The sequence below is a fragment of the Natator depressus genome, chromosome 2, assembly GCF_965152275.1.
Source record: "Natator depressus isolate rNatDep1 chromosome 2, rNatDep2.hap1, whole genome shotgun sequence".
Taxonomy (NCBI): domain Eukaryota; kingdom Metazoa; phylum Chordata; order Testudines; family Cheloniidae; genus Natator; species Natator depressus.
Window position 1 is genome coordinate 250,679,153 of NC_134235.1, and position 15,152 is coordinate 250,694,304.

The window sequence follows — 15,152 nt, forward strand, 5'->3', positions numbered from 1 at the left end:
AACTTCTCTTTGATTACAGTATTTTGCCTTTCCTATCCTGAACTAATCTGTAGTGTTTCTTTTTCATACTCAAAAAGTGGATGCTCTGTTTTTGCTCAAATTTTACAAATAAAAAAAATCACCTCTGGGCAGAGACCAGACCTAGAGAGTTTTTACTCCTCAAGAGATAAGTTTGAAAAAGTTATTAGCAACTGAAAAAGGGAGTTTTCAATGCAAAAACTTATGCAACTTTAACTAGTTGTCAGTAGCATGTCAGCTATATTTCAGCCATGGGATCAATTTTACTACCAATGTAAGCAAGTGCAATTTCAGTGACATTGGGGGAAGTTGTATCTTCTTATTCAAGTGATGAATTTGACCCAGGGTGCTCATATTGGTTCAAATTCTGTTTTCAGCTTCACTGGAGTAACTCCAGATTTACAATGGTGTCACAAGGAACAGATTTTGCCCAGTAGTTCCTATTTGTTGTGTTTTAGTGAATGTTTGATAGTGTTACAATATCTAAAGAAACCATAGAAAACTGTATGGTTCTGAAGGAAAACATAATATGAAGTGCATTTTTAAAAAGTGCACTTTTCTTGCCAAATCATCTATTCTAAGGTTTTTCATAACTGGGTGAAGCAATAATCCTTGAGGAGAAGTTGATTCTAAACTGCATGCCCTGGTACCTTCTTCTCCCATCAATGAAATCACGCCACTGAAACCATCTATATTGTTCCACTTGCTATTCTGCATTTGTTTACAGTACAGATGCTTGGGGAATTTCTGACAAAACAGGGTTTTGCTGGAAAATGCCAGTTCATCAAACCTGAAATGTTTTGATTAAACATGTCAGGCTCAATGAACCACAGACTAGCTTTCGATGGAACCCTGCCTGGTTCCTGGCAGCTTGTCTAGTGGACTGCTAGGAACCCCAGGCTTCTGATGTTCATAGTTCTGCACAGCTCCACTATGTATATTGTCCCAGGGCCAGAGATGCAGGACTTCCATATTATGCAGCTCTTGGGAAGCCTTACCATGCGGACTGCCCTGGGGGCAAGGACCCCAGGGCTTCTAGATTCCCATGCCAACTAGCTCACAGGCTGCACAAATCCGACAACCTGGTGAGCCAGCTTCCCTGAGAGTCAGACAGTCTGGGGAGACAGCTGGCCTGGGAGTCTAGAAGCCTTAGGGTCCCTGCCCCAAGCAGTTCACATGGTGGGGCTTCCCAGGAACCGTGGGATCCCTGGCAGCTGACGACTGAAATTTACATGAATCATGTTATTTTCAGTCAGCAACTGCTAGAGTCCCAGGGCACATATCTCATTTTGGAAATACCAAGTGTTGGTATTTCCAAAACAAAAATTTTACAGAATTTCCAGTTAATGGGAAATTTCAAAAAATTTGGGTTCGGTACACATCAAACCAAATTTTGAAATATCTAATTTCACACAAACTAGAAAATTTGCCAATTCTAATTTGGAGTAGCAGAGTCATAATTATGGCTCATTTGACTTTGCACACTTGGTTGTCATCAACATAGGTGTCATCAACCGTAACCTGCATTGGATTTCATTTTCCAAAGCACTGAAGATCTCATCATCACCAAAATCTGTTTTGGAGCCAATGTCTCTGCTAGGTAACTGGAAATTGAATATGCTTCCATGGCTGAGCCTGCATTTCATTTGGTTTGCACTGGGACCACAAGTAAGTACAAGGAGAACCTAAAAGTCCCAAAAAATGAAAAAGGGAAAAATGGCATAGCATTGTGCAATATGTTTCTTGGGAATGATAACGATTTTTAGTACCTCAATCAACCATGGAAGGTCTGTAAGTCCAACATTAAATAAAGTTACTCATAAAATGATTTAATTTAGGGAAGGTCTACACTACTGCTTAAGTCAATCTAACCTACGTCACTTGGGGTGTGAAAAGAACAGCCCCCTGAGTGATGCAAGTTACAGCGACTTAAGCTCTTCCCACACCGGCACTATGTCAGTGGGAGATGCTCTCCTGCTGACATAGCTTCTGCATCTCCTGGAGGTGGAGTAATTATGCTGACAGGAGAGCGCTCTCCCATCAGCATACAGTGTCTTCACCAGACGTACAACAGTGGCGCAGCTGCATCAGTGCAAAAGTCTGTTATGGAATGTTAATTAAATTCCAGTTCCAATGTATTTTTTTAAATTTCCCAATATTACACAGAATGTTAACATATTTTAATCTACATATATTTTAAACGTTCATGAAAATATTTCTGTTACAACAAAATCTTCTCTGCTTTCATTCACACATAACTTTCTCAAAAGTTTTCCTTTTGCTGTGAAATGTTATCTGCTTCTTTCTCAGCTGAAAGGAGATTTAGCTTTAAAGACCAAAGAAGCAAATGCTAGCTTATATCTATAAATACAGCATTCTATTTTTTAATGGGATTGTGTTTGTGCTTTTGAGCAATTTCTGTTCTAAAACTAACAAAGCTATAAGGATTTTAGATTTAGATAATTCATTACCGAGTTTTGTTGACAGCTACTGGACTGTGATTTGGGAACTTTTCGATCTTCCCCGTAATCTTCTATCCCTAAGGACATATTTTTATTCCTCCTATTGCTTCTATCTTTGACTTCTTCGGCGGGTAAAGGTGACATTTCAAAGGAGCAAAGTGACTTTGTATCATATCCTTTAGCAGCCAATGCCTAAAAGTAAACAAACAAAAAACATAGCTGGTACTCTAGATACAGAGTTAGGATATCAGTAAGGGAAAAGTACTGCAGTGCTCTATAATTCTTGTTAACAATTATCATTTCATATAGGTGGTTAAAATACTAACTTTATGTTTCTGGTGCAAGCTGATCACTGAAGGTATTAGGAAGGATTTCCCACTCCATACAGAGAATTGAGCAATTGGTTACATGCAGTGTTTGTGTACAAACAGATACTCCCCCTGTCAGAGGCAAAATATAAAACTTTGGATCATTCATACCAATCAACTCCTATTTTTCTGTGTACATTTTACAGATTGTACAGAATCAGTTTAACATTTGAGTATTAGCACATCTATCCACTTCCCAAAATGAGGACCTAAACACTGAAAATCACAACCTCTGTTGGGTATCTTCAGGACTGCAGTCACACAGTGGTCTGCTGTCATTGCTCCAATCTGTGTTTTCACCGATATTTCAAATATACAAGAATCCTGCTCTCTAGGAGCCTGATCCATTGAAGTCAATTGGAGTCTTTTCATGGTCTCCAATTGGCTTTCGATCAAACTCTAAAGCTGTCAAAGAATAGAATTATTGTATGTTTCAATACCCAGCCTACCCACAAGAATGGGCCAGCTGAGCAATGGAATAAAAAAAAAAAACGTTCATGTGTCCTTATGGAAACTACAGGTTGGTGGAATTTTAGACCTGTCAGCCTTTACAATACTATTTTGCTTACAGTACCATGAACTAATGTTACATTTTTATGTTCACTACTCACACTTTTCTGTTCTCTACTCTCACGTACTTTTTATGAGTGAGGCATTGTTTCTATTTGCTCTAGAAAGCACTCTGATAACTTTGAATAAGGTAGTAGCCGGCACCTGTTCTCATCAGTGATCATAGTGTCATTGTTTATACACACTCAAAGATAAGGAGGGATTGATAAATACCACTACAAATGTTATATATTGCAAGTGGAGAGTGCCAAACATTAACAAGGGAATAGTTTATGGACCTCTTGCTCTTTTTTCAACAGTTCCATGGCTTCCTGAAACTTCCTTTCCTTTGCCTCAGTTTCAGCAATAGTAGCTTTGTTCTGCTCTTCGTATGCCATAGTCACTACAGCCAGGATCAAGTTGATCAGATAAAATGAACCCACAAAGATGACCAGCATAAAAAAGAGCATGTAGATTTTTCCAGAAGCTCTGAGAGTCTGTAAGCATAAAGTACACACTAAAGTAAGGAGTTTGACATGACACTTCTAGTGTAATTAGATTAGTTAATGGTCATAAAGCATATTGAAAATGTAAAGCACTATATGAAAGTAGTAAATATTATTTTAAGGTGTTTTTAAAAACCTTGGTTACATTTCCATATTCCTGAATAAAATGCTTTAAAAAAACCCTTTAAACCCCCACAACCTATTTGGGCTTCCGTTCCCACTTCCTTACCACCCTCAATGAGCCCTAATGACCTTCCTGATGGTGGCCAGTAGACCTCAGTTTGGGTGAACAGAAAGGGAGCTGCATGTCTGAGGGGAAGGCTCTGTTGTGGTACTGGAGCACTGCACAGTGACATCTCAGTCCCCTTCTGCTGCACTACACTCCCTGGGATTAGGGTTAGTTTAAAGGGCTGTGGAAGCATTATGTTGCCCCCTTGCAGGAAGTCTGGCAAACACCGCAGTACAAAGAGGCTATGCTCTTGCCAAACAGCCATTAAATAGGAAGAATTTTAGTCAGATTCAGAGGTGCAAAGCTTTGTATTATGTTACCGCTCCCAGTCCCTTGTGGTCCCCCTTTTTGGGGATATATATGTAGCATGATTTGAATCTTTCCTCCAGGCCAGTAAAATCTTCTGCCCTCTACTTATTGACCCATCATACAACAAGCTATTAAGTGTTTTTCATGATGTTTAATTTCCTTGTAAAAATTCTTTATTGAAAGCAGCAGAAGCTTCGTATAGTGAGTTAGCTGTAATACTCTCATCATATGGATGTGCACAGTTTAGTCACTTATTCTGTGACTTCACCCATCATTTCATTTTAGACTTCTTTTCCTCTTTTTACTTTAAATACTTTATACATTTATCCAACTACATTACTGCTTTATTTAATATTTGAATTAAGTAAATCTGATACCTGTTGATAGAGACGCTCCCAGTAATCTTGTGTCATCAGGCGGAACAAGGAAAGAAAGGCCCAGCCAAACGTATCAAAACTTGTGTAGCCATAATCAGGATTTTTCCCAACTTTTAGACATACATATTTATCTGGACAGGAGCTACAGATGATGAATAAAAAGTGATGAAAACTTAACAGGTCCAAATTTAAAGGCAAATAGCTTCAGTTCCTGTGAAAATTCAGATTACACACTCAGTTATACTACAACTGAAATATAAGGACTCACTTCTTCCATGAGACCTGCAAACACTAACCCATGCTAAGCAAATATCCTCCACATCCCTACAATATTTTGTTGGGAAAGAGGGCCATAAAGTGGAAGGGCAGAGAGAGTAATACAAAAACACACGTACACAAAAATATGTTAAATATTATTTTGTATATAGATAATATTATTTCCCATTCTAAGTTAACTTTTCCTCTGCTTCTTTTAACGCACCTTGTCTTAAACACGGGCCCAGTTCTGTGGAGTTACACATGTGCATAGTCTGATTGAAATCATTGGAAGAATTGGTGCTGGAGTAACTGTTTAGAAGACCTACCTTCTGCCTTTTACACTGTGAACTAAGGTTATCTTTAGACTCTGAACTACAGTCAGAGGCTGACTGAATATGCATTAGACAGAGTGGCATCAGGGTAACACATTATAAAAGCTGTTTCCGAGCCTACGTGCCTTGGGAGATGCCAGGATGACAATCATGATGAGGATGACTAACACTTCAGGTGCTTTTGCAAGGGATGGTGTGAATTTATGGATGCTCAGATCTCATTCTGTATTCTCTCCATCTACCTTGCTCGGTGGAGTGTTTGTGGTTTTGCTAACTGTGTATATGAAACTATTGCAAATTCAAGGTTTTTCTAAGTGTAAGTGTTGCAACTGTGCACGTCGGGGTTCCCCATTTAACAGTAATTCTAACAACACTGGGCCTGATCTTGAGACTAGAACCTACTAAACGTCCGAGTGTTGTCAACTGGGGATTCTGGAGAAACAGAAGAGGAAGAAGGAAGATCAGAAGAGAGCTGAAATCACTGAAGAAGGGAGCGCTGTGGCAGCAGTGACAGCTAAGTTGTCATGACAGAGCAAATGGACTGCAGTCAGATTAGAGGGAAAGACGACTATAGAGAAATAAGCATGATGACCATAGTATAAGGAACCAAGACATATGAGTGTGTATGCCAGAGATGATAAAGTTGGACGTTGTGTATGTATGTTTGTTACTCTATATACAATTTTAATGTTTTAGGTAAGAACTTGCTGTCAGCATTCTACATGTGATTGATCACCGCATGTAGAATGTGACCACTTAAAAGCTATTTCCAACTGTATGGTATTGCAGTATTGGGTACTTTGATATGCATACCTGTGCTAATGGGATTTGCATTTTGTTTCTTGAGATATGCTTTTAAGGTTTATTGTACAGGGAATATTGATATATTAAATTAAGATTTATTTTTTGGAAGAATTACTGCCTGAGTGTCAATCCTTCAATCGGAAGGCTGTATCCGTGTCCTCCCAAGAGTCAACAAAGTTAGTCTACCCTGGGGAGTTCTCGAAGGGTCAGGGAGAAACCCTTAGTAAAACCCTGGCAATTCCTCTAGGGCAAACCACCCCCTTCCACCTACCAAAACAGAGAAACTGACAAGTGGGTTACTGCCTCAGCGTGGAGGTCCTTCCAGATTTACATTTCTTTGCCTGTATTAAATTAATCCTATGGTCAGAGTTCCCACATCTCACTGACACATCAATTCTGCCTGTCCCCCAGCTCCAACATCAGATCAGCCCCACAGCCAGACCCTAGATCAGTGTGCCCCCCCAACCGCACATCTGCTGTACCCCATCAATTCTGCCCCTACATCTGCCCACACCCCCCACAAGTTCTTCCCTTCCCCCTGGCATCCTCACTTCTCCTCCTCCTCCTCTTATGGTGAGTGAAAGGGGAGAGACTCTGCATCCTTCCTGCAGGGTTGAAATTTGTGAGGGGGCTGGAGTTTCTTGCATTATCAAGAAACAAAAACTCTCCATATCTTGTCCCTGACCTTTTAAATCCTGTCTGATGTCCTGGGTACAGGAGAGGAAGTGCAGCTGAGTCTCCCCTGCCTATTTGTCAGTCCTATCCTTCTACACCCTCAGGGTAGGAACAGATTTGGGTTAAATTTTATTTTTTTCTGAAATGAAAACACTGAAGTTAACCCTACTTCCATCTCCACCTCTCATTCTTTTGAAATGTAATTCATTAAATGGAAGTGTATTAAATACATTTCTGAGAAGAAAGTTAAAGTAATTGCAAGAACATCTGCCAGAAGGCCGAGGAAGAATTTAGATCTGAGTATAGAAACCATGGGCTCAAACTCTATCCCCTGTCATTCATTAGACTGTCTTATTATTTGTTATATTTTTATTATCCTTGCTCCCATTTTGTTGTCTTTAGGAACTTGAAATTTGCTCTTCACATTAGTCACTGGTGGGCTGAGTTAAGCCAAAAAGTACTGAAGCAAAGAAAAAAGTTTAGAACCAAGAAAGGTTAACTGCACTTACCCAGCATCTGAGCTGTTGCCACACAATAAGATATCCATGGTGCCATTCTTCTTGAAAAAATTTTCTACAAGAAAAATGAAAGCATAATACATTCAAAATACTTTTTAACATGTACCTCCTAGATTAATATGACATGATAAATATCCAGTGAAATAAATATTGGCAAGGGCACATAGACACAAAAGGTAAAACTGACATTTGATTAATTCAAAAATTTACTTACCTGTACAATAACTGGAGTTCTTTGAGGTGTGTGTGTGCGCGCACGTGCATATATATATATTTCCACTCTTGGCTCACATGCATCTCTTCCATTAGAGATTGGAGTCTTTTGGCCATTTGGTCTGCACATGTGCCCTGAATGTCCTTGTGATCCTGTATCAAGGGTAGTGTATGCACACCAGACAGTTCCTTTGCAACTACAGAATCCACATATAATAGGATTCTGTAGTAGTGGGGAAGGAGGGCAGGTCATATAGTATCTATATGGATAATACATCTTGAAGAACTCCAGTTACTGTACAAGTTAAACATCTTTCTTCTTTGAGAGTTTCTCCCTATATGTATTCTATTTTTGGCAATTCCCAAGCAGTGATCTGATATGAGGAGGTGAGTATTCAGAGTCTACCTAAACAGAGACTTCAGCACAACTCTTCCAAAAGAAGTGAACAACGTGGATGCTTCCGCTATGGAAGGATGCTTGATAAAAGTATGTACTGAATCCCAAGTAGCTGCTGGACAGATCCAAAATGGGGATGCTTTGCAAGGATGCAGAAGAGGCTGCCAGTGCCCAAGCAGAATGGGCTCTACATTAGCATAAACTACCTAAAATATAATAAAGTCTAATTCACCCCAAAACCCATTAAGATAATCTCTGGGCAGGAATTGGTTGGCCTTCATTGTGTCAGGAAATGATATAAACTGCCTTGGGGAAGCTCTGAAGGGTGTTGTCCTTTGCAAATAAAAGGCTAGCGACCTGCTAACATCCATATGTAATCTGGACTCTCCCTGGTTAGAATGTGGTTTTGGAAAGAATACGGATAAATGAATCATTTGATTTAAATGCAATTCTGCATTTACCTTGGGAAGGAATTTGGGATCTGGCCTAAGAGACACCTTATCAGTAGGGAAAACCTGCCATGAGTCCCTGTATCTCCCCAATTCTCCAAGCTGATGTAATTGCTACATGTTGCTTGGGGTTGGAATGGAGGATCCACCAAACTTGCAAGCAACTCATTAAGGTCCTGGGGAGATAGGGGAGGTTTCTTTACTGGTAGAAAAACCGTAGGTCTCAGGAATTTAGACAGAGCAGTGGGAAGGCTCTTTACTGCCTTCCATAGGAGGGTGATATGCAGTGGTGGCTGTCATGTGGACTTTATCAAAACTAATCAAAAGTCCAGAGTTCCTTAGAGAGAGTAAATAGCCCAAGATAGGTATCTTTGTGTTAACAGGGCATAACTGGTACTGTATGTACCCTGTTGTAAATCTTTTCTGCTTAGCAGTGTAGGCTTCTCTGGTAGAATTTTTCCCACTATTTATCAGAATGTTCAGGACATCTGAAAAAAAAAACCTCTCTCTATCTGACACCCATCCATTAGCCATGCAATGAGATGGAGGGAGGAGGAGGTTGGACAACGGATGTTCCCATTGTCTTGGCATATCACATCTAATGTTTGGAGTAAAGGTCTTGGAGAAAGTATCAGCTCCAGGTACCAAAACAACCTCCGCCAAGTGGGAGCTATCTAGATGACACTGGCAGTGCCTTGCTTGATCTTTCTGAGTACCGTGGGAATCAAAGGAACTTTGTACAGTCATGATCTGAGGAGAAAAGCCTTCTTAAATTGTCTGCCAGAGTGTTAGCAGACCTGGAAAGTGAACTGCTGCTAGAGATATCTGGTGTCAAATGCACCAATTCCATAATCAAACCACCTCTTGGCATAAGGCGGGATGATCATGCTTCCCCCCCCCCCGCCTTCTATAAAACATGAGTCATGTTGTTGGTCATAATTTGGGCAGACAATCCTTGAATCACAGGTAACAATTCCAGGCCTTGCAAACCACTGAGTTCCAATACGTTTATATGTAAGAGTCGCCTCAAAAGTCCACTTGCCATGTAATCCAGTTGTACTCCCCATCCCAGAAGTGATGCATCTGTCACAAGATCTTTCCACCAATTCAGTGAGGAAAGAACATCTTGAGGGATCAACTTGGTGCATACACTGATTTTACCCAATCCTGCATGCAGCCTCGGTGTACTCTGGCAATCAGCACAGTGAACCTTCTGGAAACTATGTGTCTGAGTAGACTTACACAAGTCCTTACTATTATCTGTAGATTTGTTTGAAGTTGAGTAATAAGACTAGACATGGTTTCAAATTTGTCTTGGGGCAGACAGGTTCTGGCTGTCATAGAATCTAACACTGATTTCTTATATGAGCAGCAACTACCGTTAAGACCTTGCTGAACATTGCATCCTTGGTTATAAAGAGAGATCAAAGGGTCTCTAATGATACAGTAGTGTATTGTACTGTCCTGTCTGGAAATGTAAGCATTTTCTGTGTACCAGATGAATGGAAATATGGAAGAAGGCTACCTGAAGGTCACAAGCTGCAAACCAGTCTTGTGGCTCTAGAGATGGAATTATGAAGACTAATGTGACAGTTTGCATTTAAAATGGTGTATGAAAACGTTGAGTCCTCTCAAATCCAAAACTGGATTCCATTCCCACCTTGTTCTTTGGTATGAGGTACTAATTGGAGCAGAAACTTTTCTTCTTGCATTCCTGTAGATCCTCTTCTATTGCTCTGAGAGACAGAAGTGTTTCTAGTTCCTTCTGTAATAGTCTCTCATAAGAGGGGTCCCTGAAAAGGCATCAGAAGTGGGTGAGGGGCGAGTGCAGTATGGGACTGTACGGACTAATGTACTGAGACAATCTTCAGCTTCCAGCAGTCTGTTAGAGAGTCCCATAATTTTGGGAAGAAGTGTAGATGGTTCCCAAATGGAGTGGAAGAAGGGTCTAGATCTATCAAAACGGTTGTGGTGCGAATTTCGACCAACCTGTCAAAATGATGTTTGTAGATTCAGGGTAGAATCGAGAGGTGGCTGATGCAGAAATTCTTTTCTTTGGAAACACTTCCTCTTTTTATGGAGTTCTGTTTTTCTCTGGTAAAAGAAAATGCATGTGATGTTCTCTGTTTAGAATAGCTATGAGGTCTCCTTTGTTTTCTTTTGGTTGCAGATGTATACACTATAAGAGAGCAAAGTGTGGCTTGGGGACCTTTCAACATGTGGAGAGTGTCATTGGTTTTAGTGTTGAAAAGTTCTGAACCACAAAGGGAAGATCTTCCACAATTGATTGAACCTCTGTTGGAATGCCCGAACTTTGGAGCCAAAACATCCACCTCATAACCACTGATGCTGCCATAGTTCACGAAGCAGACTTAACAGTTTCCAGAGCTGCCTCTAAGGACATGCTAGCAATCAGCTGTCCTTCCAAAACTAAGGATTTAAATGCCTCCCTATTTTTTTTGGCAGCTTATCAACAAAATCCATACAGTTGTTGTAGCTGAGAAAACCATAATACGCTAATGATTTCTGATACTTTGAAATTCTGAATTTTAAACTGGCAGATGAGTAACATTTTTGACTAATTAAATCTAGCCATTTTGGTTCCTTTTCACAAGGAGTCATTCTCGGTTGACACGGTCAGCTTTTCTCATTATCTGCCACAATCACCCAAGAGACAAGATATTTTTCTCGAACAGATGACACCTGAAATCTTTTGTCAGCTTTCATTGAGGTGAAGGTGATCAACACAAGTGTTTGCCAAATATTTCTGGCATGGTCCAAAGGAGCCTCCTTAATGGGGAGTGCCCCAATCTTTGGCGCTGTGGCATGGAGAATGTCCAGTAATTTCTGTGGGGACTCCTGCATCTCTGCTAATGGAATCTGGGAGGACTCAGCTATCTGCTTCAGCAGTTCTTGGAAGCTCTTGTAGTCATTCAGATGAGATAAAATAAAGGGGATCACTACCGCACTTGAAGACAAGGACAAAATAGTCAGATACTTCTAGATCTTCAGTCTGAGGTTGTTCTTCCTCAGAAAGTTCCTCTGTTGTTCGAAGATCCAGTGGTGTCATCTGAGTCATCATACGATTTTGCCTCTGATTAGGGAAGGAGGATATCTTCCTGGAGGTTAGTGCATGGGAGTTATGCCTTGTACTATAAGGACCCCAATAGTTCCAATATGGCCATGGTGGTACATTATTCATGTAAGGACCAGAGGCCACAGGAAAAGGTACCAGAATATGTGTATCCTCATAAACTTTATGGTGTCTAGGTCTACATGAAGTCCTGGATTCCCTCTCAAATTCATAAAACTCATAAGAAGGGGGATCCTTGAGGAATAAGTAGGGGATCCTTCTCCACTGTGCTGAGACTCACAGGATGAGTATGAACATTTCACCACTAAGGGAGGGGCTGCTGAAAGTGGAATGATAGGTTCTAATGTAAGTCTAGCAGTGAGTTCTACAGAGGAGCTCAGTACTGAGAAAACATTGGGCATCCATACTGAGAACTCAATATTTAGCCAAACAGAAAGTAAAGGAAATTCCAGCTCCCCTAACAGTTGAATGTACTTCAGTACCATATACTTTCCTGTACCAAGATGCACTCAACCAATTACCACCATTTATCTGCAGCTAATCTGCATGCAACAATTCTATTGATTGTAATGACTCAGTCATATGAGGGAGACTGGACACACATCAACAGTTCTCACTGGTAGATTACATGGCTTAACTGTCACTGCTCCTTAAAGATTCTGTTTGGATGTTGGCATGGGCATTCATGCTTGAAAGGCACTGCTACTTTGGCTTCACTGCACATTGAGGTAGCATTGCTGGGGAACTGAGGCAGGAACACAGGGGAAGCCCTTAAAGTGCAGAGACATTGAGACTCGGAGACAGGACTATTTCTGACCCCCTTCATACAGTACCAGTCTCACTAATATAGCCCTCTTGTCAATTGCAAGTTAAGGGACAGATTCACCAGTACAGAATCATAGAAATATAGGGCTGGAAGGGACTTCAAGAGGTCATCAAGTCCACTTCCCCATGCTGAGGCAGGATAAAGTATATCCAGACCATCCCTGACATGTGTTTGTCTAACCCAGTGGTCTCCAAACTTTTCAGGGTCACGCCCCCTCTTGCCCATCCACGCCACCTCCCGGGAGCTGGGGCTAGCAGCAGGGCCGCAGCTCTGAGTGTGGGGGGGAGGGAACATGGACAGGGTAAGGGGGCTGAGGATGGAGCTGGGAGTGGGTCTGGGGCCACGGCCAGGAATAGAGCCAAGGCTGGGGGCCAAGGCTGGGGGGAGGGGCCAGGGATGTTAGTGGAGCCCCAGCTGGGGGCCAAGGCTGGGGGCGGGGCATGGCTAGGGGTGGGGCAGGACTGGTTGGTGCTCCTTCCCCACCCCCCTGTGGGGGCTGGTCTGGGACCCATTGTACCCCCCAAACACTCCTCTGCACCCTGCTAGGGGGGCATGCCCCAAACTTTGGGAACCTCTGATCTAACCTGTTCTTATAAATTTCCAAGGATGGGGAATCCACAACCTTCTCAAGAAACCTATTCCACTTCTTAACTATCCTTATACTTAGAAAGCTTTTTGTAATATCTAACCTGAATTTCTATTGTTGAAAACTAATCCAATTAATTCTTGTCCTACGCTCAGTGGACATTGAGAACAATTGATCACCATCCTCACTGTATAATCATTTACATATTTGAAGACTGTTAGGACCCCCCAACCCCCCACCCCAGCCTTCTCTTTTCTAGACAAAATATAAGAACATAAGAATGGCCCTACTGGGTCAGACCAAAGGTACATCTAGCAAAATATCTTGTCTGCCGACAGTGGCCAGTGCCAGAGGCCCCAGAGGGAATGAACAGAACAGGTAATCATCAAGTGATCCACCCCTGTCGTTCATTCCCAGCTTCTGGCAAACATAGGCTAGGGACACCATCTCTGCCCATCCTGTTAATAGCCATTGATGCCCAATTCTTTCAATCTTTCCTTATAGATCATGTTTTCTAAACCTATCATCATCTTTATTGCTCTCCTCTGGACCCTATCCAGTTTGTTTACATCTTTCTTAAAGTGTGGTATACAAAACTGGACACAGTACTCCAACTGAGGCCTCATCAGTGCCAAGAAGAGCGGGACAATTACCTCCCATGTTTTACATACAATATACTTGTTAATACATCCCAGAATGACATTTGACTTTTTTAGAACAGCATCACACTGTTGGCTTATATTCAATTTGTGATCTAATGTAACCCCCCAGCTACTTTTCTGCAGTACTACTGCTTAGCCAGTTATTTCCCATTTTGTATTTGTTCATTGTTTAATTCCTAACTGTCATACTTTTCACTTAACTTTATTGATTTTCATCTTACTGATTTCATACCAATTCTCCAATTTACTATGATCATTTTGAATTCTAATTCTTTCATCTAAAGTGCTAGCAACCCCTCCGAGGAGTTGCTAGCACTTTATAAGCATAGTCTCCACTTCAATATGCAAGTTGTTAATGAAAATATTTAATAGTACTGGACCTAGAACAGATTTTGGCTGCTTTGCACTGCTCTAGCCTCCAAAATTGTGTTGTGTTGCCCCAAAATTACAATTTATTTTTAAAATAAAATTTAAAAAAATTTAAAAATTTAAAAAAAATTTAAAAAAAATTTAAAATTTAAAATTTATTTTTAAAATAAAATTACAATTTATTTTTAAGATAACATGAAATGACCAAGTTGAACATACAGTAGGAGGGAAGCAGTGGAGGGAGAACAAGGAGCTGAAAAAGTAGGACAGTAGCTCAGGAAGTCTCTGATTAACTCCCACTCCTCGGAAAGGGAACTGAACTGCTGTGGGATCTAGTGCAGGGTTTCAGGCAGTTCCACCCCTATCCAGAGCAGTGTGTACAGTGTCAGACCCAACTCAGCACTGGCTACCAAAGGCCAGCCAAGACCCCCCACAGAACTCCAGACTAAAGAGCCAGGAGATGACCTTGCCCCATCCAGAGGTGAAGACACTGTAAGAGGATCCTTTTTCGTTTGTTTATGCTGGCCAATGTTCACAGCACTGGTCTCTGGATTCAACCTTAGCATGTCATCTGGCTGGGAAGATGCCAGGGAGGGAGCTGTGGTTTGAGAAGAGTAGTGAGTGCTGGGAGGTGGGAAATTTGTTGATGTGTTAGTACTTATTAGTTAACCCTAAGGCTTTCCTTTCCCAGATGCCATTTTCCTGCTCTGAATAAAATCGTCCTTTGTTATATTGTTATTTCTGGGTGCGTCATTTCTTTGCTGTGCTTTGTATAGATGTGCTTTATTCTGTCATTATGTAGTGGGTTTTATACTCCTTGCCCATTAGCAGCATTAGTCATTTTTCAAAAAGACAGCACCCCTTGTGCCCTGGGCACAGTGAAGAGTCACCTTTGGTGGAGGCACCAGACATCACATTACAGAGCCCAGGACCAGCCCATGCAAGGAGAAGGGAGAAGTCACTCTAAGTAGTAAGCATCCCCGGGGAGGCTTGAGCCACACCTCAGGGAAGGGGCCACATTATGAACCACAAACGTGTATCCTACAATGAGATATAAATGATGTGCAACACAGCAAAGTTAATGTTTGTAAAGGAACATTTAAAAATTAAAAGAAAAAAATGAGGGCTAGGTTGCTGGTTTCTGTTTCATG

At 41.2% G+C, this 15,152-nt stretch overlaps 1 protein-coding gene across 1 annotated transcript in view; it reads right to left on the minus strand.

Moving 5' to 3' along the window:
- The window catches only part of LOC141983318 (sodium channel protein type 5 subunit alpha-like), a 132,405-nt gene that overhangs the window by 74,706 nt on the left and 42,547 nt on the right, over nt 1-15,152 (minus strand). The window contains exons 9-12 of the mRNA XM_074946338.1: nt 7,397-7,460; nt 4,819-4,960; nt 3,697-3,894; nt 2,490-2,672 (exon numbers count right to left, since the gene is read on the minus strand). Coding sequence (XP_074802439.1) covers nt 2,490-2,672; nt 3,697-3,894; nt 4,819-4,960; nt 7,397-7,460 — 587 coding nt within the window. The remainder of the gene's footprint in view (nt 1-2,489; nt 2,673-3,696; nt 3,895-4,818; nt 4,961-7,396; nt 7,461-15,152) is intronic.